We start from the raw sequence: 27,769 nt of genomic DNA on the forward strand, positions 1-27,769 counted from the left end.
ATACCGGTAGAATCTTTAGAGTCTCTAATCGCTTTTTGTAGCTACTTTTAGAGTCGGAAAGTATCCACGCTGTTGTTCTTCTTTGTACAGATTCAATCATTTTCCTAGCACCATTTTTTAGAAGAAGGACTTCACTTCCATATGAGAGAATGGGCATGACATACCCGCAGTAGGCACTTAGTTTTAGGAACTGACTGGTTTTCAAGCTTAGGTTTTTTTAATTTAGAAGAATGCACCAGTAGCTTTCTTACACCTCGATGGATGGTCGTTCCAGGAGAGATTTTCCGTTACAATGATTCCAAGGTCCTTCTGAGACCGTACTTTCTGGACAATCTCCAGTTCAGTTACTTTGTCAGAATTTAATTTCATGTCACTTTCAATACACCAGTTTTCAATACAGCAGATATCCTGCTGTGTGTCCCTCAAGTTTGTACACACAAGCTTGATGTCGTCGGCATATGCAAACGTTGGAGACGTAGTCTGTTCTAGTAGTCCATCCACATAGGCTAAGAAAAACAGGAGCCCCAAACGAGATCACTGTGGAACTCCGCTTGTAACTTTCAATTTTTGGGAAACTACGTTTTTGATTTTAACACGTTGATATCTGTCAGTTAGGTAGCTTTGTATGAGCTCAAGTAGTCCACCGCCAATTCCAAAGCTGCTCAACCTGAGAAATAACATCGAATGATTTACTCGATCAAAGGCTTTTGAAAAGTCCAGATACAGAACACTATGAATTTCATTTTCTTCCACGGAGAAGTTGTCGTAAACTTGCGACAGAAAGGAAATCATTTGCGAGATGGCAGATCGTTTGGGGTGAAACCAAATTGTTCGGGTTGCAATTTTTTCCTTATTCGCAAGTCAATGGCGTCGTAGATAAGCTTTTCAAAAACTTTCGAAATAACGCACAGCAAGCTGATAGGGCGGTAATTTTCAACGTTATCCTTACTGCCAATTTTTTTGAATTGCGGTTACATCCGCACATTTCCAAACAGAAGGAAACAACGCTTGTTGCAAATAGTTTGGATCAAAAAGAAGATGGACGAGGTTAGAGAAGGGCTGAGATTGTTAAGAACATGCGGGGAAATACCATCAGGGCCTGCTGATTTACTAACGCACAAATTCTCCAAAATTAGTTTTATTTTCTCTTCTGTAACTTTTACGGTGCTGATACAATCAATTTGAAGCGGTTGCAGGTAGTTAACATTATTTTGTGGAGTTCCAGGAGAGAAAATGCTCTGAAATTATTTATTTAACAGCTCAGCCATTTCCTCAGGACATTCTGCAAGGTTGTTCCCCCACTTCATGTTTGATGGCCAACCGTCATTCCTCCTAATTGCTTTCAGGTACTTTTGGATTTCAGAAAACTTCCTACCAGAAAAGATTTTCGTTTCAAACGCCCGTTGTTCTTCAGAGGGCTGCTGCTTTAAGGTTTTCTCTATTTTTTTGAGTTTTATAGTCTTGGCTAATGACCTTCGTTTCCGCAGATTTCGTCTCATGGCTTTGCAGCTTCTGATCAGATGGGATGCAGATGGGGAAGCCCATGGTGGAAGACTTCGACGATGTTTGGTTTTACGTGGTACATTTCGTTCAAAGATATCGTAGAGCCATTTGTACCAAGATTCAATCAGGACTTCAACATTGCTGAAGCAGAATGGTTGAAATGGTTCGAGCATTATGGCGCTATTCAGACAATTCCAGTTGACTTTGGAGAGAGAAAAAATTGAAAAGTCAAGATTTCGTCTAGGCGGAACTGGTCTTTTGTAAGTAGCAACTTGCAGATTTAAGTTTGAGTAAACAGCAATATGATCGGGAAACAATTTTCCATCAATGTCGTATTTCCCAGTTTTTGCAAAGTCAAAACCGACATCATTATTTAGTGCAGGATTGTTACATAGAACAACATCAAGACTTTTGCCAATACTGGTGATGACAAACTGCTGGAAGTTAAATTCAATCAATCTGCCCAGAATAGTATTTTTGTACAAATCATGAGAATGATACGAAAGTCAGTTTACAAACTTCAAGTTTATGTCGCCAACAAGTATAACACCAGCTGCATCGTTTGTAGACTGATGGCTGACTAGATGTTGCAGGAGGTTACAGAAGCTCGATTCGTGCCAATGATATGGACTGTCTTTTGGTGGGTTGTACAAGCAGCAAAGAATGATAACATGCTTGTATCCGGCATCGCTTACAATCTGTAGCTCAATGACAAGGCAATCAACAGAAATATTTTTAACATGTAAAAGTCCAGCTTTATAGTTTTCAGATTCTCTCACACCTATAAGTACCCCACCGTGTCGAGTGTTTCAGGTCTTGCGTCTCTGTCACATCGAAAAACAGTGAAATCAGGTATAAAGAGAGCTTTAGTCGGTACAATATGTGTCAGCCAAGTTTCAGTCAAACAAATAATATTATAGTCAAGTGAACATAAAACATTAGACAGACTCATTCTTCTATCAATCTTGAAAATACTTCTGACATTGAAATTTAGAAGTTTGAGATCTGTTGTCAGGACATAGCCGTCTAGTCAGTGGGTTTCGTTTGGTATAGTTGCCCAATCTTCGCCAATTTTTTGTTGAGCTTTAAATTTCGAATTCGCAGATTTCTTGGTTCTGCTCCTTCTTCGATCATTTCTCGACGCTTTTTCAGGGCAGCATTCTCAACAGCAAGTTCCTCCTTTGTAAGCTCACGGTCCAGGAAGATTCGTTTGTCGTAGTCTTTCATTTTTCTCGCAGAGAGAAGAATTATACGTTTATTTTCTTGATTTGAAACGTTTACAATCTGCGTTTAACAGTTCCCTGGTTGTGATGTATCTCCCCTTCCGAAGTGCTCTAGCCTTTTAACTGTGCAATTAAGATTCAAGTGAAGAAAGACCTTGCGGACTTCTTCCAAATCGTCTAACTCTCTCTGCAATGCGTCACCTGAAGACGACTCAGGGTCACCACGAAGTCTAATTCCAGCTGTATTTGTAGCGTAAGAAGCTACTGTTGACGTCGGTATCGCGGCCACTTGAGCGAAGGTTTTTTCAAATCTTTTACACAACTCGTGAGACCTGTTAATTTTTCTTACCTTCCTCCACTATCCGTCGTCGCTTTTTCTGCAACCTTCTCAACAGATTCTCTGATATCCTGGATTGCGTTTTTCAAGTCGGCATACTCATTGCGGAGATCTAGTGAAGCTGTTCCTTTTACAATTGAACTCAGGACGAGTTCTTTCCTACTTGTGGCTACACATTGATTGCAGAACAGTAACAGATTTGCTCCTATTTCTTTTATTGCAGCTATTGCAGTTTTAGACAAACCTGGGCATTTTTAATTAAGATGCATAGTTTTATTGCAAGACACGCAATGAAACACGTGTTCATCAGCCGCAATTCCTTTTTGACAGGAGTTGCATTTACTTGACTCGTTAAAAGACATACCTGCATCTCTGCCCAACCTCGCCAGCGTGATAATTAAACCCCAACGTCAAGGCTAGGAAAGAAGCAAAAATGTCTCTTAGATGGGTCTTTAGTCTGTTTTCTCAATCACTGAGGTTGATTGAGAGTTTGCTTTCTTGATTTTGTCTCGATGTTTTTTCGAGAATTTAGTTATGGGCGCTCGTTGTTTTTTGAAAATTTTTTCTGGTGTTTGCAGTTTTCTGAGTCGTGATACAATGGTTTTTACCAGACGAGATTTTAGGCTTGTTGGAGGATGCACTAAACCTAGCTTCTGTACGTATTTTGGATTTTTCTGTTTTCGTTTGGATATGAGTCTTTTTCGAACGTCAATAATATTAATTCCCGTCTCAGACAACTGCTTGTGTACGTTTCAAAGACCAAATCTTTTACAGTACAGGACAGCTGCGATATTGTCTTTAAAGATTTTTAGAATCTGACACAAGAACTCGATTGAACAGGGCTCGTAATTATTGCTCTTGTGGGCAGACAACGAATTGCTTATAACGTCGTGCCAGATAATAAGTTTCCGTCTCTTCTCAAGACAACCACGCACAAGCAAATTTTGCAGCACCTTCAGTTGATTTCTGGCTTTGGGGTTGAACGACAATCCGGGTAGGGTGAAAGACTTTTGAATATATGGTGCCTTTGCTCTGTAGTCCCAGGAATATAGGGTTTTGTGTAGTGAACTGGCTCCAACGAAATAGTGTATTCAGAGACTGCAATGATAATCTTCGCCTGTTTCTAAAATCCCTCTAATTGAAGGCTATACAGTTCCTACAGGCCAAACCATGATCCATCACGACATATCATATCTATTTAATAAGTGTTTTAAATTGGCCAATCACAGCTTTAGAATAAGTTTTATTGCTCATTTTGCATAAATTGTCGGTTAAATTTCTCAATTTTTGGTTGTCGGCTAAACGCCCTGTCGGCCAGTACGGTGGCCACCGGCAGCAACGTAACTTTTCATACCTTGGTTTGCTAATTTCGAAGTGATATCAAATTGATGTCATGTTGCTGAAAGTAATCAAAGATCAATATTAGCCTGTGTAAATCAATGTATGGTCTATTTGTATGTGCACCCGTCTTAACTCTCCTTAGAGAACTTGAAAAGGTCTTTTGTTTCAATATTTGAAGCTACCTATTTAGGACATTTAAGGGATTATAATATCCTCCATATTTGTCATGAAATCGAACTGGAATTTTTCTCAAATTTTATCGGCCACTACTCTTTCTATTCTTTCTAATGTGTTGTTATTCAAAGTGGGATTTGGAAAAAATTAACTGCAATTAATTGGCTAGAGAAAAAAAGGTTCAATCAATTAATTTAATTGGCAGAACGTAACAATCAATTATTGCAATAATTTTTTTTAACGTTTCAAATTTAAATTAGAAGGGAACAAACTACAATAGCATATAGACAAAATGTATGTGAGGTTTAATCAGAACAGTTACAGAAAGGTCGAGAACAGTATTTACAAAAATGGTGGCAAAAATTAGTTCAATCGGTACCAGTTAAGAAAAAGAACGAATTTAAAAAGGTTGTTATTCAAAGAGGTAAAAGTTTCTGACGTGCACCGCCAATATCGTCATTAAGTTCTGATTAAGACCGATCACAACTCTTTTCATCCGCGCAGCTGAAGTGGCGCATGTTGCACCACACGAAATTATATCTAGTTTTGGTTGAAGAAGTGAACTAGCGGTAAGAAACTTTTTAACAAAATTTTTATCAGTTTTTCTGTATTTGTTGCCCCTGCGTAAATTGTACGTGCATGAAAAGTATCTTGTAAATAATTTAGACGGGGATCGTAGTTCTCGACTTTTTTCTAAGTCCTATCAATTGAGGTTCCCTCTAATTTCCCCACAAATAACGACGATGCTCCCCCTGAAAAAGAGACATTTTAAACTGGCAAGAATGTCGGTAGTTTTGCGCCTTCAAATTTCGAAACAGACTTAGTTCAGAAACGACTGATTGAACAAAATGTCATGGTCTCCACTTTGATGTTCTCTGTAATTATGGGAAATGCATGTTTGAAATTTGGTACCCACAAGCAGAATTAGGAATTCTAATGCGCGTTTTCCTTGTTTATCCTAAAAATCGAACTGGTAGCCATGACGAAGCTATCTGTCTGAAACAGTCTGGAAAATAGATCGATACTCAATTTCATATTTAAGTGGAATTTTCGTATTGGCCGCCGTTGAAACAAGCTATCAATTTTTGATACGTATGGTTGCTTAGAAAGCTTAAAAACATGTACGCTCAATCTAGCAATTGCTAAAGTAGTGATTTATTAATAATTTATTGCCTCTTCTTATAAACCTACTTTTAAACATTAGCTTGCTGAGCGATGCCACCGTTTCCTCCATTAATAAATTTAGCAATTATTGAGACGGAGCTGCGTTGAAATATATTGACTTCAGTCAGAAAAATAAATGGTTTCAAAGATTTGTAAAGTGGTTTTAACAGTACTAGGCTTCGTACGTGGTGAAATTTCAATTTTACTCGATTTAATCGCATTTTGTCTTTCAATTCGCCTCAAATTGTTTTATTTGAACGGCTAATGCTTTGAGTTGTGGATTGTTCTGAGCGCTCTTTTACCGGCTTTCAAATGTCAGTTTGATTTAGAGTGTTTTCTTCTGTCATGAAATTGTTTCTGGAAGCGTTTCCCACTCTACAGACGCGCGGAGATTACTTTGTGTGGAAGAATTAGAATTATGACGACTATTATTGACCGTATGGATAGCTGGCGGTGGTGGTATCATTGGTACTCGATTTGGTGTAACAGCGCTCTGTTGGAACTGGCACAAATGTTATAGTTATCCATGGTTGAACAGTTCTTCTTGTTTTCTTTGCTATGTATTCGGTTGCGGCGACTTGATGGTAATTTGTGCGTTGTTACCACAAGAAGTATTTTTGTATTCATGTGTGTTTGTGCGTAAGAGTAAGAAATGGAGACTTGAAATATGCCACATGCGGCTAAATTTGACACTAAAAACATTAGCAACAACTGAATCAGTCAAATTTTTGCGCCTTATTATTATTCTATTTTGTGTTTGTTTGCGCCACTGTAGCATAGTGGTCCCTGTAGGCCTTAATAAATTCTCAATTTATGTTAACTTGTTAGTTGAAAGTTTCGCTTTCCGCCCGCCTTAGTTCCCCAGGTATATCAGCTTGAAACAGACTTATTTGCTTTGCTCTCATATCTTCTTTTCTCTTTTTCTATCTTCCTACTCTGCCAGGTAGCCGCTCTTTATTCGAGCTACACCTAAAAACAACCCGCAACTGCCTTATACCTGTCTGTAGTGATTGCCCCTGAATGGAAATGAAGGAATTCCTCCTGATTCCCCCTTTTAGTCAGATTCCATGAATTGTGTGCTCGACTTAGAAAGAGGAGAGGCGTTACATTTTTTTGTCTTCTCCTTCTTATTATACAAATACTCTATTGTTGCTAAAAAGTAACTTAACTTCAGGTGAATCAATAATTTAATAAATGCAGCCCAGTTAAGAAAGGGCTAAAAGCAAACTTCCTTTTTGGTAATAATCTGTCTTAAGGCTTATTTTCCTGTTACTCTCTTATAACCAGTCAACTGCAACGTACTATTTGAGGCTCAGAGTTTATATCTTTTTTACTCAAAGAGGTTGCACAGCAAGTAGAGTAGAGAAAATGCGTTCATCTACTAGTTGTCCAACAACGGGCGATTTAAAGTCGCGCAGTTCTACCCCAGACGTGGCTAACATCAACACATCCATAACAATTGCAACCTCCAATACACCCGCCACCAAGCCTCGAAAGCCCCCCAGAAAATCGTCAGCTTACAATTCCCCTAATCGACTTCCATCTGAGTCTATTTTGAGTGATGCTAGACTGAATCCTTACAACTTAACTATCACTAACTACCCGGGTGGTAGTAATAATATTAATAATAACTATTCCCTCGTCGACCAAGGTATCTCGCATAGTCAGAGCCAGAACAACTACCAGACAGTTAATAACCCTCTTTTACTGGACCGGGTGCCCCAGAGTTTGTACCTGGATAGTCGCACTAATCCTCAAAGCAATGAATTTATGAACAGAGTTACAACTGCCAATAATTATGACTCTTCAGATGATGAGCAGCAGAGAGATAGAAGGAAGGTCAGGTCGTCGCCATCTTTATTTTGCATCGCTCGGCCGAAGAAACGTCAAGTAAGTATTGACTGTGTTTACTCCATTTTGCGTCATGATACACTAAAGTGTGCTGATAAATTTTGCAGATGGAAAACGTTATAACTTAAAATGTCAGGCTGAAATATTATGGAAGACCTAGTAATTGAACTCAACATCAAACATGTTTTTATAAACCCTCAATATTGATATTAAGCAACTTTTTTAAAGTACGGTTTTTGTGTCTTCACTACGTTGCCATGTCCTGTCGCTACAAGGTGCCATAAAAAAGTTTTTTTTTACGGAGCAGCTAGTTTTAACATCAGTTTTAGTCATACCTCTCATTTTGTCTTGCTATTCAAGTGAGCTGTTCACCTCATCATTTTCGCGAGTAGGGTATTGAGCAGTTCTGGAGGTCCTGTATTTTTTCTACACGCTGAAGTATTTTACTCATATGAATCAATTGAGTAGGCCAAAATAAATGAATGGAGGAGCGAACCATATGGTGTTATCGTTCTTTTATTTTTAATGCAACTGTTTCGTCTAAGCAATTTGACGTCTTTAATTGCTTGCCTGGAATCACATTTGGGCGCTGTTTGTACATTTGGGCGCTGTTTGTCTTTTATAAGCATGTTTTTCTGCCCATTTGACTTCTCATACGCCAAAAAGGATGCACTGGTAAAGCCGAATGTCATTAAGTTTCTGTTCATTGCTCTTACCACTACTATTCTAAGCATACGGGTCCCCAAAACTGCCGAGGAGGTATAATTTCGTTATTTGGATGTCAATTTTGCAAGTGTGGACCCCCACCACCCAATTTTTTAACCAACCCCTCGACAGGTTATGTTTCATGAAACTGCTTCTGTTGTACTCTTTTATCGGCTCCAAAAAGCCACTGCCAAACGAATCAAAAGGGAACAAAATATACTGAATGTCGAAAATAAGATCGCAACTGGCAATTCTTTTTGAGGTATGAGGATTTTGGAAACAGTATTTTACAATTCATCACCCTACGCTAGTAGTCTAGCCGATTTTTAATTTCGCGCACAAATCATTTTGTCAAATTAGTGTTTCATTTTTAATGAAAATTATCGCCAAATGAAAAATTATTCACATACGTATGTAATGAATGTGTAAATTAATGACAGCTAAGCAAAAGTGAAAGATGACACTGTCGTTTGTTTCAGTGCCTGTCAGTTACCTGAAAATCTGCAATACATTGAAACTTGGGTTGAAACTTTGAATGAGAAATTTCTGTTTTGTCAAACTAGTGGCTCTTAACAAAAAAATGGTTCAAAACACAGAATGTCTGCTCCAACGAATAATGCTCCGTTCGGGCTACTGAAATGGGAGCAAGATTATATCTCGCATTATCAAATTAAGGCAATTTTAAAAGTTCAGTTTTCCGAATTTATTATTCAACTGATACGAACTCTTCAACTAGAAAAGTATTTGCTTGTCACTACTCCTTGTTTGGGGAATGGATTGACATTAATGCTATATTATGGCGAACGTATTCAACTATTTTTTCAAAAGTGAAATTCTGTTTGAAGAAGACCATAAGAATAAACTCGGATCTTTACTCTCTGTACTTCCACAAAAATACAACAATAATGTGCCTATGTACTAATTGCAAAGAAGTGAAAAAAACTCATTTTTTGCTAGACTATGAACTGAGAACTTCTAAAACAGGGTCTGAGGACCCCTGAGATTTTTTATTATTTTGCAATGTGTTCTGTAATACTTTTTTGTTTCTTTTAATCGGAAGAAATTATAGGCTGGAAATTCAGCAGTAGATAAACATATGATAGAATGTAGAACCTGATTGAGAAAATGTTATGTTTTCTCTTGACGGTCATTTTGTATTGTGTTAATGCGAAAATTGAAATATATCCCAAAAAATTAATTTATACTCTTATATGAACCAGTATTCTTCTGCTCTTTTATAATAATAAATTGTTTAGGGAGCCTCATATTACAAGAGATTACTTAGAATAATTAAATGACAATTCACAATTTAGTACTTCAAATGTGATTCCCATAGGACATCATTGACCCCCTATGGATCGTTCTCAGATGCCTATTGGGGGAGGAAAAATAATCTTAGAGCTCATTCTTATTCAGGGTTCAAGATATATTAAATATGGGTTGTCAATACGCAACTACCAAATACAAAAGCGACAGTTTCGGAAACGATGAATCTCGGTTAACCTTAAATCGATTTTTTTTTGTCTTGAAATAGCCCTCGTTTAGCAGCTGAAATGAACTTTTTGTACCCTAACTTTCAATTCTGGTGTAGCCGCGTTTAATTTGAAAAGCTAGAGGTTTCCTGTTTATATTAAAATACTGAAATAGACGGAAATGAATAGCAAATTGTGGCGATGTGGTTTAATTAAATGGTGCTGTATATACTGTTTCAGTTACAGTATTGATATATTAATATTTTGTGCAATCGAATCTTGAACATTAAACAGTTACCCGAACTGTGGCGTGAAATGATTTGGTTTAAAGGCGAATTTGTGACGATCTTGATTAACTAGCTTTGCTATCCAAATTTTAATGAAAAAAGAGTTTTTAATGAAAAAAATTTAATGGGAAACAAGGCCTGTGAAAGACTTGAAAATCACATCATAGCTTTTGCTATGAAATTAGGTCATTGTGGTTAGTTAGGTTCGGATATTTATGTTGATAAAAGTTTTGGCTGCTGTGATTTTCTTGGGTAATCTTGGACTGCACATGAACGTTCTGGATAATGAGTATGTCTCAGTGGGATATTTGGTTTTTAATCTGTGGAAGCAGTCAGCTTCATGCATTTCTCAGCACACAATTTTTGCAATGTTAATTTAATGCCTTTAGTTTGTGATTTTTATGGTTAGTCTCTAATTTATGCTGCGCTTCTTTTTCAACTAGTGTTTTTTCAATTGGGTGTACTTCCACTTTTTTGTCCGAACATTCTGTGCTTGTTTTTGATTTTAAATGACAGTTTTTAAAGGAGTTTTCTAAAGTTTGGCAAGGCCATTTGAAGTAAGCTTAGTTAATTGCTCGCGAACAAAGCTGTTTTAGGAAGAAGATATTTTCTGTTCGCATTTTATTAATTGCTCTCAAACGAAGTTCGCAGCAATTGTATTAGTCCTGTCGGTCTTTTTTATGCGATTTCAATTTTTCTTCTGACGCATTTGACTTTCGTCTTCAGAAACGGGATAAGAGGTAGCGCCCTGTTTGCATTAAGTTCTCTTAGAGCAGTTCAGCTCATTAGTCTTCAAGTATGCGATTCAAAGAATCTGTTTGGGAGACTTATACTTATGATGCGAAGGGCGGTTCTTTGGCGAGATTGACCTCCCTCACTGTTGCCTCCCCATCAGCCCTTCGATGCACCCCCACCGCTGCGCTCACTTATGCCCCTTCAATTAAACTAAAGCTATCCTCACGAAATCGTGCCTAGCTAATGACAAAGCCAACCGCTCGCTGGTCGTTTGAGAGCAATTCGCCCGACGTAGTCGGTTATGTTTACTTTTTTAACGGTTTTTTGCTATATAGACTTTTTCAGTAACAATTTTGATTTCTTGCTATTTTGTGCAATCGAATTTTAAACATTAGGCAGAAAATCGGTTACCTGAACTGGGCTGACCTGAAATGTGGTGGTTATGAAAAATAAGATTTCTGCGGAGATGTTGATCGAATGGCTTCGTTAACCAAATTATTAATTTTACTTGGGTACAAGGTTTGTAAAGGATTTAAATGTCTTATCATAGCTATTGCTATGGAGAGATTTAGGTGCCGTTTTCAGGAGTTTCATGGGTACTATTGAGATATGGATTAATTCAGTCATAATTTTGTTTTTAGTTGAAACCGTCAGTATTTTTGAGCTCAGAGTTGTTGAAAACTTAGGTAATGCCTCAAGCGAAGCCAATGGCCGATGATACTGAGTCTCTAGATTGAGGCTGCCCTTTCATTTTGTAGTGGCTTATTTCAAATTTGATGGGCTGACACAATTCGTGCTCGATTTGGATGTTTTAAGTGGAAGAGGATTCCTAATATTGCTGATGCTTTTGGAAATAATCTTGTTTCGAATGATAGCCTTTTCGAAGTACTTGTTTTTGTATTTTGTCTTGTTGATGTGAGTGAGCGTGTAATTATGCTGCCTTGTAAAATCATCTTTTTGAAAGGTTTTTAGAACGTATTGCGCTGGAAGAGCACCGAAAACTATCAAAACTTTGACATCTGTTGCTTGAACCTAAAAAAAAAAAAAAAAAAAAAAACACTGAATTTCCAAATGAGTATAAATAGGTCAAGGAGCCTAAACATAACACAAATGGCAGCGTAAAGATATAACATAAGTAATAAATAACAGGTAAAAGATTTTCTTCTCCAGGTAGAAGAAACAAATTATACAAACTCAAAAATGAAGCGTTATTTAAATTTAAAAGCTTTCCAAGAAACATTGCCGACAATGTTTCCCATTGGGTCCTTCTGAAATTGTTGGAAAAAGTAGTTCTTGAAGACTTTTTTAACCCGCCTGTTTGATTCATTCCCTTTTAAGTATTTTTCAAGACAATTATTAATTGATAAGCCTTTTCGGATAATACTTTTGTCCAACCATGATGTTTTTGACCTCTCTTCAAGAAAAATAGTTTTCGTCCTTGAATGTCTGTAGAACTTATAGGTTGGCAAGCTAAGTCCTGTTATTCTTCGGAAGGCAGGCTTCTTAAATGTCAAGAGTTGATTGACATACATTGCTGTACTGTATTCAAGTAGTTGTTTAATTGGCAGTATATAGTTATCTAGTTTGATACTAAGTGATGAACTGTTAAATCGTTGAACATAACAAGCTTTAACTGCCCAATTGAGTTGCTTTTCTAAGGTTGTCAGAAGATTTTTTGAAATTGACGAAAGCAAAACAGCTGAGTACTGGAGATGACTAATAACAAGAGAATTCAGTAGGATTTTGCGCAAATGGTATGGTACTACGTTTCTCAGGACGTAAAGTGTTTTTATTCCTTGCGCCATCTTGCTGAGTATTTGTTTAACTTTTTGTTGGTACATCAATTTTTTGTCCAAAATTACTCCGAGATATTTCACATTCTCAACTTCTTTTATTATATGGTTGTCAACTTTAATAGACTCTGCTGCGGAAGAAGTGCCAAAGACAATGAACTCAGTTTTTTCTGAATTCAGTTTTAAAGAATGGTATGAAAAATAGTCAACAAGCGAAGAAATTGATTTCTCTAAATGCAGCTTGCAATCAGTAATTTTTTTGCCGAAAGTATAAACAACTGCATCATCAGCGTATTGGATTAAACTGCAGTTGATGAAATTTGGTAGATCATTTACATATAGGTTGAATAGGAGTGGTCCTAAAACTGTGCCTTGTGGAACTCCTTGCCTAACCTCTAGCCAGTCAGATTCAGCTTCTGGTATCACTACTCTTTGATGTCGGTTAGTGAGGTAACTCTTAATGAAAAGGATAGCCGAAGAAGAGAAACCAAGGTGTTTAAGTTTTTCTAGTAAAACTGAGTGGTCGATTGAATCAAAAGCTTTTGACAAATCTAAAAACGCCGCAGTGACCACTTTTTTTTCATCAAGTTTCTGTCTTACAGTTTCTGTCAGATATACAAGAGCATCAATTGTTGAAAATTTTTTCCTGAATCCAAACTGTGTTTTGGATAGGAGGTTGTATTTTGATAGGTGTTCCTCTATTTGATCTTTGATTAAAATCTCAAGAACTTTTGACAAAGCAGGCGTTATAGAAATAGGCCTATAATTCAGCGGGTTTTCAGTGTCTCCTTTTTTGTGGATAGGTGTAATATTTGCCAATTTCAGTAGAGAAGGAAATTTGTTTTGTTTAAGAAATCCGTTGAAGAGAAAACATAACGGCTCTGCTAAAATATGAGCACCATCTTTTAATGCCCAAGCCGGAATAGTTGAAGGACCCAATGGTTTGTTTTTATTGAGGTTGTTGAGAGCTTTACGACACTCAAATGTGGTAAAGAAACGAAACGAGAACAAATTAGCGTTGATCTGCTGAAAGTTTTGTTTAATGGTTGGTTTATTTAAAAGAAATTCACCAAGTTTACTAAATTTATAGTTAAGCAAATTCGCTATTTTTTTGCTGTCGGTTATTACATCCTCAAAGCAGTTTTTCAAAGAGAGAATTTTAGTTCCTGTTCTAGATTTATTTCTGACTTCGTTGATCAGATTCCATTGTTTCCTGGAGCTGTTAGCAGACTCAATCAATTGTGTTTGGAAGCGTTCATAATCTTTCAGATACTCTTTACTCGTCAGATCTTTTAGTTTTAGGAAATTATCAAAATTTTCTGATAGTAGAAATTCGTTCCTCTTTTTATTGAGGCATTTTGTTGCGTTTGAGACAAACTTATCTGCAAGTGAAAAATTAGGTTTGTTGTTCCGTATAAAAATTTTTCTGATTGGTGCATGTAATCTGATTACATTTGCAATCAGACTTTCAAAACGTGAGAACATTTCTTCGATATCATTAGATTCATAGATGAGGCTCCAGTTAATGTAATTTAAAGAATTTCTGAATTTGTGGGGATCATAATTACGCTTATCAAATATCAGTTTCCTGAGTGGTTTTTGTTTTTGAGTCAGCGTGAAATCAGTGAATAGAATTTGTGCAAGATGATCGCTTTTGATAGGAGAGTCGAATACATAATAGTATTTCCCTCTCAGCCCATTATCAGTTATGATATAATCTAATAAACTGCAGCTACCGTTCTGGTGCCTGGTTGCAGTTCTTGAATTCATCAAGTGCAAGTCGTAAGGTAGAATAATTGTATCCAGTTTCTGTTTTTCTTTGTTGTTCAAGTAATTAATGTTGTAATCTCCTATTAGGCATATTGATTTATTTTCAGTGGAAGCCTTATCGATGCATAAAGCCAATTCATCCAAAAACTGTGAACAAAATTGTTTATTTGGATTGTAAGAAATATTAATCAAGATACTTTTGTGAGAGGATAATTTGCATTCAACCCATAAACTTTCAAAAATTTTGGACATGTTGTTAAGGTCTTTCCTGATTTTCGAATTGCAAAATTTGGGTACTAATAATAACAATCCTCCTCCTTTTTTATCCTGTCGATCACATCTGTGGATATCAAACTGATAGGGATTAGGGTTATAAAAACTATTACTATCAATACTGGTCAACCAGGTTTCTGTTAAACCGTAAATACAATTTGGACCGATGTCATTGAGTAAACTCTTCAACTGTAGCTGTTTTTTCTGGATACTTTGACAGTTAGCATGCACAATTTTCAGCTGCATGGGCCATTTTTTACATTTTGTGTGTATACTATTTAAGGTTTCCAAAGGCCCTGGGTTTCTTTCAACATCCCCGTGAATTAACATAAGTATGTGAACATATAGAAGGAAAAAGAGCCCAGATGAGAAAAAACATACAAAGCCGAAAACTTTCAGCAGGTCAACTTTTATCAAACACAAATCAAGTTTTTTTAATTTAGAATTGTAAGTGAGGCTCAGTGGCGTGGGAAAGTTTAAAACCACTGTTTGCCTCGTCAAAAAATAATAACATAAATTTATCAGAATTACAGCTTTCAACATTATACTCAGTTATTGATGTCAAACCGCTCGTGCCTAATGAATCAAACAAACTATCAAAATGTTTCCATTTATTTCATCTAAAAGTCAAGGTTTGACAACAGTTAATATGGATGATGTCAAGGTTCTATGGATGATGTCTTCTGATCACATTCAGAAACTAAAAAATAGTAATTTAAAAGTTGTATGGCTATCCGTCAGTGCCAGAAAATTAGCTTAAAGATTGTACTCGGCAGCATTAGCTCCATAATCCTAAGCAAACACTTCTAAAGCTTTGAAAAGATGTTACCAAGTGGGTAACTAAGTGTGAAAATTCTTTCTGACAAAGTACCCCTCTTTTTGACGTGGTCAATCGGCGCTTATAAATTGTCTAAAATAATTAAACCCATGGATTTTTAGATTTCATCTGCAATTGGATTTTTACCAGATAATATGAACAGGCGACAATAAATAATGCGACACAAATGTGACATTAATAAATCCCAATGATGTCATAAATTATCTGGAAGGACAACAATTTGGCAAAACATTGATCATTTTCAGATTAGGTTGGTAATAAAGAATGTTAAAAACGGATTTAACTTTTGATTTTTACGTCCAGTTCAGTTCTGCTTTGTGTAGCATCGCATTGTACAATGCGGTTGGAAATCGTTTTTAGCAACGTAAAATACCTCCAGAACACCTCACAGACTGACCAGAACACGGTTCTAATCCATTTGACGAATGTCAGACTTAAGTTTATTATCTGAAATGAAGTTAAGTCTGGGACGGGATGAACCCCAGATGGAACCGTTGGAAATGAAATCATTTGTTCCCCCTTTTTCAGTGGGTTATCTTCTGAAGGTACTCGTATATGCTCGGAAAACGTCCTTCATGTTTTCTTGATGTTTTATGCAAAATTTTTGCTTGACCGTTTTGAGGTTTGAAGTGGCTTCTTCGTCCTTGAATTTTTGCGTGATCTAAATTGTTCTGTAAGTCATGAATTTAAGCAGCGGAGCTCAATTGGCTCAAGCCTACCCTTCAAACTTAAATGAAACGCCAGAAGTTTGTTCCGTTTTTCACTTAACTGTTGACATTGGTCTGCATAACCCCTATTGAAACTTGATTGCCCCTCCTGTTTACAAGCCGCGTTCTTCTGACTACGGCAGGCTACAAGAGAATTGGGCCCCAGCCAGACGTTCAAGAGCAATTCGTTCGACGTTAGTTCGTTCTTTCATTGCATTATGTTTAAAAATTTGTTCCAATTCATCAGAAATGAAGAGATTAGAGCCGTGGCTTCTTATCACACATTCTTTCATGTACCAGAAAATTCTGAAATTCTTCTGGTTTAAAAGTCTTTTTGAGACTATAGCGTAAGGTCTGTAACATTTTTTAAAATGTGTCTTATCAAACAATGCCTTTGGAGCTCCATTTTAAGTTAGCAACAACGTCTTTCAGCAACTACATAATTCAATTAAGAATGGCGCAGCTTTAAAAAAAAATTTTTTAAATGCGGAAGGATTCGGAAATTTAAAACTTATGTTGATTTTTTTTGGTTATTTTGGACATTCAAAACTTTGGCATTAAATTCAGTTATGTTAACACAAAACAAGAGGAAACTATTGTTGAATTAAATCTTCAAGTTAAAACACAATTTTTGTTCGTAAAAATAGACGTTTTTTTTATTCTTTTGAGTTGCAATAACTTACAGTAGAAACCTATTATGTGGCATCCAATAGCCATAACTCGAGATATTTTGAAACAGCGTTTCATCAAAGGAAAAGCAACTTAGTTAACCCAGTTGGATTTACTAATTTTGAATGACATTAGATACAGAAAGGAAAGTGATAAGTGAAAGTGAACGGAGTTTGAAGCAATTATTTTTTATGCAAAATTTTTGCTTGACCGATTCTGACCTCTTGTTCTATAACATTTTTCGATTTCAAGTAACTTTTTTACGCTTGACTTCTCAATTCTTTCATTCCGAAATAATTTTTATTGCTAAAATAAAAGGTATTGTAAACGATGGAGTATCAAAGCCGGTATAGAATAGTGGTATAGATAGTGTTAACTTTATTTTTCATAATTGGCAAGTTATCAGCATCGTTGATAACCACTATAGAGAACTCATTGAATACTCCATCGTTAACAATAACTTTTGGCAATAAAATTTATTTCGGAATGAAAGGAGTTCCGAACCGCTAACATCCAATCCACCGTGGAGTGTGTGTGTCCGATATTTGTTGTTTTATGTTTTAACCTAATAGCATTTTTAAATTACTTTCTACGTAAATACTTAAATTGTTCTTGAAATTTCGGTTTCCACTGATTTTGAGTTAAAAGTTGCAGTATTTCAAACTTGTCATGAACTTGTTGAATTCGTATAAATTTTACGAAAATGTTGACCGTTCCCTTTTAGTTGATATCAACGATGCTGATAACTAGCCAATTATGGAAATAAAGTTTTAGTTCTAAAATGTTTAAATATACAGTATTTAATGTTGCGGATGAGTGCTTCAGTGGTCCATTCTGATTTCATCTAGATATTTTTGTCAAGGGAGAGTTTTCAAAATGAAATTTATCTTCTGTTGTATATATTAAACAAGGAGGCTCGGTAATGTGCGTTTGCACATAAAATTTCGACCCCGCTTATCCACATTTTTGGCATAAATGTCTACCAAATGAGGAACAGATAGAAAACCCCAAAAATTCAAGTATTTTTCAAAAAAAATGTGTATGAACAAAAATCGCCTCCAACGCAAATAACTCAGTAGAGTAAAAAATGCTACATTAGATTCATGATATCAGTCATTATATAGGAAGCAAGTCAAGACGAACAACAAAATCAAACAACAATAACAAAAAACATTAATTACAACCAAAACTTTATGTCCATGTTAAAAAAAACTTACTAACAAGCTCAAAATAGCATGCGATAAAAGTGAAAATAAACAAATAACTTTTATTTCACTAGAAAAGATATGGGACCACTCAATAAAAATGTTCGGTAGCAATTAGACAAAACAGAACAAAAAACAAATTGGCTTAAACTTTTAAATACAATGAATTTCAAAATAAGGAAAACCATTAGATAGCAATTGAAAACATCATATATGTTTACGAGCACACACGCGTCTGTAGGAGGACAAAAAGATCTGTCAATAATCAATTTCTTAAGCGGTTACAAAAAGAACAACAAAAAGAGAACAAAAAAATCAATTAAAACTTTCGAGAAGCCGGAAAGCCATATTTGGCCCCTCAAAATATGTGCGATTGAGCCTTCCTCAAACGCCAAAAATCTGGTATCGGACTTCTCATTAGGGAGAATAGGTAACAAGTAAAAAGAGAAAAAGGGCTAAATTAATTAGCACTTGCTTTTTTTTGAAAACAATTAATTTCAAAGTCATGAAAGCCATTAGCTACAAAATGAAACAATTAGGTAGGTTCGCCTATTCGTCCAAAGGAAGCTCTTGAGACCTGTCATAAGTCAGAATATGTCTTACGTCTACAAAAAAAGTGTTAAAAATAGCCAAAAATCAAGAATTAGTCTGTTTTTGTGCGAAAAGCCCGTGTCGAATCCAGTAAATTCATAACGAATTCTTTAAAAAAGATTTTTTACACTTGCACTTTCCCTCGACAACAATAATGGCATATTTGACCTGTAATTAACGAGACTAGGTAACAAATAGCCGGAAGACAACGAAAATGAGATGTTAAAGAGCGTTAAAACGAATTTTTATTTTTGAGAACAATTGTTTTCAAGTCATGAAGGCCATCAGCTATCTTCTCAAATCAGAACAAGGGCTCATTTTTTCCTTCTTGAAATTTCAATGAGACCTGTCATTATCCAGGTAGTTTCATACGACTAAGAAGACAAAGTAAAACGACAATTAAAGACATTTGTAAAATTTTAACTTAATTTCTTCGAGAAAGGGGTGTCGAAGCCGTTAAAACCATATTATATGCCTTTCAAGGCTTTTATATGTTCAATTGTGCCTTAATTTGAACGTCAATAATGCAATATGTGAACTGTCAATAATATGATAATGTGAAAGAACGAGAAAAAACTTGAAAAATTGGCCAATACGTAAAATTAAAAAAAATATCGAAAAGTATCAAAGCCAGAAAACAATAAGTTAACGCATAAAACCCAAAAAAGTTTTAAAATTTAATTCTGTAGAAAGAAGAGAATGAATATTCATTCTTTTATATGTTCAATTGTGCCTTAATTTGAACGGCAATAATGCACAATGTGAACTGTCAATAATATGATAATTTGAAAAAACGAGAAAGAAACGTGAAAAATTGGCCAATACAAAATTTAAAAAAATTAAAAAAATATCGAAGAGTTTCAAAGCCAAAAAAATAAGTTAACGGTGAAACCCAAAAAAAAAAATTTAAATTTAATTCAGTAGAAAGAAGAGAATGAATATTCATTCTTTCTTTGCTGACACTAAGCTACAAGTTGACCAAATTAAGTGAAAAATCTTGGCAAAGTCCAATAAGCAATTGTTCATTAAAAAAGCAAACATTTTTAACAGTCAAAAGGAACATCATCTTTCAAGTAAAGATAATAGATGTAATAATTTGGATTTGATTAGAATGCGATTTGGACCTATCAACAGTGAGCTTTGATGTGAATTGTTCTGTTCTTTAATTAACATAAAAAGCTTCTAAATTTTTTTTAAAAAGACCGACTGATTAATATCCAAATTTTTTATCGATTGTAACAGTCCAAGATTGCATCAAAACCAACCCCGCGACTGCTGTTTGTCCATTTATAGCACTCAATTGTTTCGAATGCTTTAGATCTAGATAATTTGTTAGTTAAAAGATCAAAAATAAAAGCTGCGGATTTGGTTATCATAGAGTAAAGTTAGCAAAAAACGGCAAAATTTGATTCTGGACTACCCTCACTGGAAGTGGAAATAAAACTAGCTGCCTTTGTAGTTCACAAGGATTGTGTTTGTTGTTTTTGGGGGGTGTGGACTAAAGAAGCTTATTTCAGGCAATTTTTGATAAAAAAGACTGAATTTTGAAATATTTAGCCAACATTTTGGCCAGAAAAATTAAATGAAGATTGTAAACACTGCTTTTTCTGTCTTTAAAATTAAAATTCACAGTACTATTGTAAACTGTTTTTACAATTTTTAGCAAAATTCACGAAATTTTAGGCGAAATTCGGAAAATGTGAATCAAATCATCGGAATTCCGTCAATTATTCACAGAACTTCAACTATCGATAACTCCCTGTAAAATAAGAAATTCGAAAAAATCTTTTTAATTCCATATTCTACGATGGAGGGGCTTTTTAATGATACCACTCACAACTCTGTCTGACTGAACAAAAAAAACCATTTGAGTATATAGTTCCTCCCCCCTCAAGAGGGTCGGAACAAAAAGTGATCTGTGCTCAGTCTGAATAATTTGTCTTCCCTTCTGTTGTTCTCATTGCTGCCATTGCCCCAAGGCTACTGTGTTTAATAATGTGTAGACAAGAATCAGTTATTCATTTTTTCTGTATCCCAAAAAATCTCTTTATTCTTTAGCGCTTTTCTATATAATGCTGGTTTCTTCTTAATAGTTTCTCGGTCGTTGTTGCAAGAGTGTTCCTTTCGAACTGCTCGCTTTCCAGATAATTGATTTTCCATTTTTTTAAACATTTTTTTGTTCGGAACTGTGGAAGACGTTTGAAAAGAAATATGGCCACCGCATCCCGATTTATTTTCTTTGATAGTATTTTTGATGTGTCAATTTTCTTACGAATTTTATTGACTTAAGTAAAATCTGTGGCTCAAAAACGTTTTTTCAGTTATAGCGTGGCTCAAAAACGTTTTTCAAATAGCTCAGAGATTGTGCAAAGACTAAATCTTGATTAGAAACGCCAACTTTTCCTTTTTGCGGTTTGCGTTACCTGTCGAGATAATTACATTGCTGATATTGGTTAGTATATGAGTATGCTGACATATGAGTATGCAGAATATGCTGATATAGAGTATTAAGAATCTGAAATTGTACTATTCAATGACTGGGCCTCGTTTTGCACAGTGTTAATGCTAATTTAATGCCTGTTTTCTGCCTTTGTAAAATAGATTCTGCTGAGCCAATTAATTTTTTGCAGAGGTGTTTTGCGCAATCAATAAACTAGCATGCTTCAGTTTGCATTAATGTAAAGCATCTAGGCACTGTGTTGTTTCTATCAATTTCTGTCTAATTTGGCGACAATTGATCGTTCTAAGTAATTGGTGTCTGAGGCCTTGATTAGCAATGCTGAGACAAAAGGTTGCAGCGTGCCATATCATGTCGAATTTAAGAAGTGAGACAAAACATTGTTCAGCAATCATTTCACGCGGTGAGGTGGGCGGGAGGACAAATTTAATTTATTCACATTTTGCCTCTGGTTTGTGCGTTTTCTCCGTCGTATTCACCACAATCAGAAATTTTTCCACGTGAACGGGGAGCATTCTTTGTTGCAGTCATTTGCATCTGAGGTAAGAACGAAACTGAGCGAAATTGGTGCAAATCGCAGACGCTTTTTCAGCATAATTTTAGATTTAAATCTTACCGTCGACAGTTCGAAAATAAGTGACGCTGTGTTAATGTTCATTTCATTTTCCCTTATAGTTATGACTGTCTTTCCTAGCATGGCGCAAGAATTTCTCACTCTATTATGGTAGCTAAATTTTTCAAAGTCAATGAAAACAAATTAGTTGTTTGTTTTAGTCGAAAAATTCTGCATGATCGTGGTTAGCAGATGTTGAAATGAAATCCTTTAAGTTGTAGTATTGATGTTTTTTCAATAGAGGAGTTTATTTATTTTGTCCTCCGAATTTGTTCACTTTTTGTTGTAACTTTATTGATTTTCGACGAAGTGAAATGCGATCAAGCATACTACCCTGTACACTACTAGGGCATTATGCAAGAGTAAATAGCAAGAAATAGTAAGAGAGCTATGATAGTACATGCAAGGGTAGGTCGCTATGATGCTACATTTCAGAACCAGTCCTCTCCGTTAATGATCCCATATATCTTTGTTTGCGCGGGGCAAATTTTAAAAGAAGGGAAAAGACACGAAAAGGGAATTAAAATTGGGCAAATTGAATAGATGGGGCGGTGAAAAATTGGAGCCCAGTTACACGCTGAGCTGTTTTGCCAAAGGGCTTTAAATAGACCCGCTTGTGAGATTAAACGGTCCATTTTTAAGCTTTCTGGGGTACTTTCCTATTATTAGGCACTACACAGACTGCCTACGAGTCCTTCAGAAAATAGGTCGCTTTCCTGAACAAATCTTTTTTCTACCCAGTTTGAAGTTGCTATATAAATTTGAAGGTTTTTGTCGAAAGTTGGATGTTTTAAAGTCGTTACGTTAAAGTACTTAATGCTTTAATGCACGAGTTGTTTTTCGAAATGACCAATTAATTTCAAGTACCCTTTTGATAGTTCCTTTTTTTGTCTTGCCAATTTTGTAAGCCCAAAAATTGTAAATTTTTATTGCAGATTGAAGGTTTGTAAAGAAGCATTCTACTGAAACACTATATGCAATCTTCTCTCGTAAAAATTGTATTTATATATAGGTTTGTAAACTGTCAAATTTCTTTGTGATTTCTTTGTCAAAATATTCTTCAGTAGTAAAGCTAGTTATTTTCTTGCAAAACAAAGTTGTTTTTATCGGCTTTGAAGTCTTTCCTCCAGTTGAACATGTGGCTGAGAGGTTGTTGTGAGCCTTTGTCTTTCCGGGCAAAGAAGGATGTGATTTGGGTATTGCGTTGACAAATCAACCCCCACTCTCTCTCTCTCTCTCTCTCTCTCTCTCTCTCTCTCTCTCTCTCTCTCTCTCTCTCTCTCTTCTCGCTCTCATTTTGAAGCGGTCCGTTCGCCTTTCTTTTTACTCTAAATAAAGCTACTCTAATCTACTTTTCCCAACTTACCCCCCCCCCCCACCCCTCTGTTCAAATCAGTTTTCCTCTCTTATCCTCCATTCTGTGCGTCTCTCTTACCAGCTAACCCTCTTCTGTTTTATATTTTTATTTTATTTTCCCTACTCTTTTGCCTTATGAACAATTGATTATCGCTTGTTTTAGGAGAGCCCGAAAGCACACCCAGTATTGTTACTCCTACTATTATAATAGCGGCCTCCTATCCCTCCGCGGGCTTTTCTAGCTCTTGTGGCTATCTGTGTATTAGTATCCTAATTTACCTTCTGAGGAATTCACTGACCACCGTTATATAAGGGTATTTATAAACACAATATACTAAACCCGTTTGATTAACAAGATACCAATGTTTTTCATTGCCTCGTTTATAGATGTTATATTATGATTGTGAGTGCGGGTGGTTGTTGTCCTTGGTTTGGATTAATAATACGACAGTAGTTGGATGTTTGGAGCGTAACTAATAAAGTATAAATAATGCTTCCCCACTGTTTCATTTCACGTGGCTGATCCCTTCCTCAAAGCTGGTGTCACCCAACTATCGGGAGGAGGATTCAACTGTAAGTACTCCGATTCCATTCATAATACTTCATACTTCACTAACCTTTCCTCTTCTATTTTTGTTAATTATGCTCTGACAACGTCACGAACCAAAAAAAAATGTTTTTAGAAAACATTGAGAAATGTAAACTAACAATGCACGATTTAATGTTAACATACAGTGACTTAGAACGATGTTTTATGTTGGTGTTTGACTTTAGTTTAGAACTGACCACTTTTAGAAAACTTAACTCATTCTGACCGTGTTAAATAGTCTTTAGATTTAGTTACTTTAGACGATATCGGTTTATTTTTAGTAGATATCTTTATCTGTTACAGAACAAAATATAAGCAGATTTCAAATTATATAACAGTGAAGATTTTGATACGTAATCTCACATTGGAGTTTCATGATGCTTTTCAAAAGGGGAAATGACTATAATAAGGCCCTTTTCCCGTAAAATTAAATAGTCCCATTTTCTCTGTAAGCATATTAGAAAAGCAATAATTGATCTCTTTTTAAGGTCTTGAGAGGTACTCGAAAAACGTTGGAAATCTTTCCAGAATCTTGAGAGATAAACGCCATCTTTGGGATTTTGCAATGAAATGTTCTATTACCTGTTGTTGCGTGAAACTTGATGTGAACAGTTGGACTGTAGCAATTCTAATACTAACTACTGCAAATAACACCACCTATATCTTTACTTTTTAACCAGTCAACTCAATTATAGACACAGAATTTTGCAGCTGTTGGGTATCTATAATGTCTACTGGCTGATCTAAGCGTGCTATCGGAAAATGAGTATTGTCTTAGATTAATTATTCGAGAGAACATTTCGTAATTTTCGTCTGAAAATTCAATACTGTTCTCTAAAAGTGTTGGTATAAAGGAAACTAATGCTGACTACTATATGTTCAACAGGGGCAGGGAGGTTACGTTGTACGACAAACCTTCAAAGAGTTCGCTTGATAACCATCTTAAATACAGACGATTGTTTTGTCAGTTGTTCATTATAAGACCACCGTCGTCTTAGGATGCCTTAAAAGATAACTAATATGCAATGTTCTGCGAGATTACCCCCAGATTTTTCATTATTTAAAAAATGGGCCGTAAATGAGTCGATTAAGATCCTGGATAAAATGTTGGTGGGAAAATTGAAGTCAAGCTCCTTGGTTAAGTTTAGTTTTTGTTCAAACCTTAGCACCTGCAGAGAAATCAGTCGAGGCAATTTATTATTTTTTGTGCCCTGATTTTGATTAATTTGATTTTGTGAATTTTGTCTACTTAGAGCAACATAGAGCAAAGAGGCCAAGTTTGGTTCACACTATTAATAACTCAACAATACCATTGACAAGCGAGGTCAAGATAATTGGTATGGTCATCGATAGCATGCTCATCTTCGGAGAACATGTGAAGAGGTTCGAAGAAAAGCTCAGACTGTACTAGCATTCAGAGAAAATTTGCTCGTAGCGATCGGAGTTTCAGCAAAGCGGCATTCCACCGTTTCTTACAAAGCTTCTTAAAAAGAACTAAAATACTGAAAAAAGTTTAAACGGTTCAGATGAAATTTGACGATGAAATGTCGAAGTCTTGGAGTAATAACGTGCAATGCAGGAGAAAGGCTGAGTATTTACATACGGATTCAGTTGCATTTAAAAATTCTGTATGTATAGTAGTGTGAGGGATATCTTAAGATTGTTCTTGTTTGTCTGATTACCTGAACTCGTTTGATTGCTTATGACCACTGTTATAGTTTAGGATTTTAGGATTGTATTCTTTGTTCTATCGATTAAGGCTTCAAAGCCGAACCTTAATTGACGACTCAATTTGACAAATTAAGTCTGCATTTGATTGTGACAGAAGATCAATTGCAAATTTTTAAGCAACCCCCCCCCCCCCCCCCCCGCCCACACCACCAGTCTCGAGAATATGCTGCCCTAGGACATAAGCCTAATTTCACAACTGGCAGTGTTACAAAAACGGGCTGCTCCTATCCTCGCCTACCCACCTACACAAGCACTACCCCCCCCCCTTACACCCCACCTGCAACATGTATAGGTATTTTAGTAGTTATCCCTGAGGGCGATGGCTTTGAATAGACCAAGGGGAAAGGTACAAGGATGTAGTTGATAGAGTTGAAGAACATGATAAGATAGATAGACGGAGAGAGAAGAGATAGAGCTAATTGTGGTGGTGTATTTGCGATGTGTTTTGTGAGTGTTCCAACACAGCAGAGAGATGGCTATTGCTGCTGTTGTCTGTAATTTTATGAGTAGAGAAAGGAAGGAGGAAAAATTGAAACCACGTCACTGTTAGCCAACACCGATTCAATGTCAGTTCCGGTCACTTTTATCACACAGCCGAATGCTACTTCAACCGATTATGATCAATTCATTTAAGAAACCGCATTTCAAAGGGCCCTAATTTGCAAATGTTTGTCTCTTTTCCTGAGGCGTTGTTTTGATAAATTCAGTTTGAAGGTTGCGGCAAGGAAATCGAAATCTGCACTCCCAACTTTGTCGAAGCAGTTAAATTTTAACGCGCTCCTTCTGTTCTAATTTTATTAATTCTAGCATTCATTCAATTTGGTATGATTGAATGAATGGGGTATGATTGAGGTGTGATTGAGTGGTTTTTGGTATGATTGAGGCTTTCAATCTGCTGTAATGTTCAGATAATGATATTGTTTATTTTCTTAATCCAGGCTCGGGGCTCTTTTCTGAAAAAGTATCTGTTCTGTGGTCAAGACAAAATTTCTTGACCAAGTGTCAGATAACGAGTCATCATGCTCGCTGTAATTCACTTTACTTGTTTGCTGATATTTATAGATTGCCTGTGTCAACAAAAAAATTTACCAAACGGTTTTTTCCCAAAAGTCTCCTGGTAATGGACCCTTTTCCCTTTCCAAAAAGAAAACATTTTTTGATTTTTTTATATCTGGATTTTAAGTATGGGTAATTTATTCAAATTGCCTGTTCAGAATTGAGATCAGCTCTCTATTTCGTGAAAAACTTGGAGCGGCGAGAGTACTTGTGGGGTCACACAGAAGCCTCGAAACTTTCTAGTCGGCTAAAAACGAGGTAGGCTGACTGAACATGTAGCTGTCAGCTTCCTGTAACGACATTGGAACCATCTGCCAGGACTTTAAACATAAACTATTCTGTTCAATATAAAGATTCTTTCTCTACTTATACCACTTTACTACATGTATATGAAGCAGGCTTGCCTTCCTTGTGATGTTTTTAAAATGCTCTCTCTAACAAATAAATTGTTTACTTTTCCCAGTGAAGAAGTAGTTTGCATTGTTTGATCTGTTTTGAAAAGCACTTTATTTGGTGCTTATTCTGTGCGAACAAGCTTGCTTATTAATACGCAGTGATGCTTGTATGATTCATTGAACCTTATTCTGTGAGTTCATTAATAAAATATATTGTTTGATGGTAATTTAATGGTGATTTTTATGGATTATTTGTCGCCTACTTAAAGATGCAAATACAATTCCCCTTTATTCACAACTACATCATAAAGTAAAAGCACCTTATTGGCTAGGAAATAAATACTTGATACAATCGCTGTTTTTGTCACAAAAACCAGCAGTTTTTTTTACGTGGTTGTTATTTAAATTTAGTGATTTTTGATGTTCAAATGCTTTGGCTATTCTTGTTCAGTCTGCTCGAATATTGGATGTCTTAGATGAAACAAGAAAGACAGGCGTTAGTGGTTATGGTTGTATTTCAGTGTTTTCTGCTCTGATTTTTGACTAGGTTTTATTGCTCCGCTATTCATACCCTCCTTTCTTTCCCTTTTTTCCTCATTGTGTTTTTGGCTAAATTAAATTGCAACTCTCTTCCATTTATATCTACCTGTTTCACACGCCAATCATTCCCAACGGACAAGCGAGCGAGTTTAACACTTTCTCACAAAATATATTACTCTAAAATAATTCCAATGTTACCAATTTTGCTGCCTTTTGTTGGCAACGTTGTCTGTCAAAATGCATTTTGGATTTAGGCAAAGATTCCTGACTATTCAGGATTAAATACCACTACCAACTATACCAACCCAGCTACATTTCTACCCCAACTTACTGACCTACCCCGCGCACGTTTGGCTCTAGTCAAATCAAAACGCCTCCTTAGAACTGTCCCGT

At 36.0% G+C, this 27,769-nt stretch overlaps 2 protein-coding genes and 1 long non-coding RNA gene across 6 annotated transcripts in view; 2 read left to right on the forward strand and 1 right to left on the reverse strand.

Annotated features, from left to right (window-relative positions):
* Nucleotides 1-27,769, reverse strand: part of LOC142339165 (uncharacterized) — a 204,828-nt gene that overhangs the window by 163,936 nt on the left and 13,123 nt on the right. Inside the window, exon 1 of one of the 2 annotated variants that reach the window (XM_075388960.1) lies at nucleotides 4,256-4,270. The exons of the other annotated variant lie outside the window; for it this stretch is intronic. The gene's annotated coding sequence lies outside the window, so the exon portion shown is untranslated. Of the gene's footprint in view, nucleotides 1-4,255; nucleotides 4,271-27,769 lie in introns of those variants that run through there. 2 annotated transcript variants of the gene reach the window in all.
* Nucleotides 4,266-27,769, forward strand: part of LOC142339166 (uncharacterized) — a 32,270-nt gene continuing 8,766 nt past the window's right edge. The window contains exons 1-2 of one of the 2 annotated variants that reach the window (XM_075388961.1): nucleotides 5,130-5,147; nucleotides 5,913-12,540. In XM_075388961.1, the coding sequence (XP_075245076.1) occupies nucleotides 7,111-7,716 (606 nt within the window). In that variant the 5' untranslated portion in view covers nucleotides 5,130-5,147; nucleotides 5,913-7,110 and the 3' untranslated portion in view covers nucleotides 7,717-12,540. Of the gene's footprint in view, nucleotides 12,541-27,769 lie in introns of those variants that run through there. The other variant, XM_075388962.1, reaches the window with a different exon arrangement.
* LOC142339168 (uncharacterized) lies at nucleotides 18,889-27,063 on the forward strand. 2 transcript variants are annotated; one of them, XR_012759011.1, is made up of 3 exons: nucleotides 18,889-22,476; nucleotides 23,106-23,638; nucleotides 26,600-27,063. It is a non-coding gene; the product is annotated as an uncharacterized LOC142339168 (long non-coding RNA). The 2 variants fall into 2 exon arrangements; XR_012759010.1 differs by lacking the exon at nucleotides 18,889-22,476 and having other exon boundaries at nucleotides 22,974-23,638.

The sequence above is a fragment of the Convolutriloba macropyga genome, chromosome 5, assembly GCF_964194025.1.
Source record: "Convolutriloba macropyga chromosome 5, txConMacr16.3, whole genome shotgun sequence".
Classification (NCBI taxonomy): domain Eukaryota; kingdom Metazoa; phylum Xenacoelomorpha; order Acoela; family Convolutidae; genus Convolutriloba; species Convolutriloba macropyga.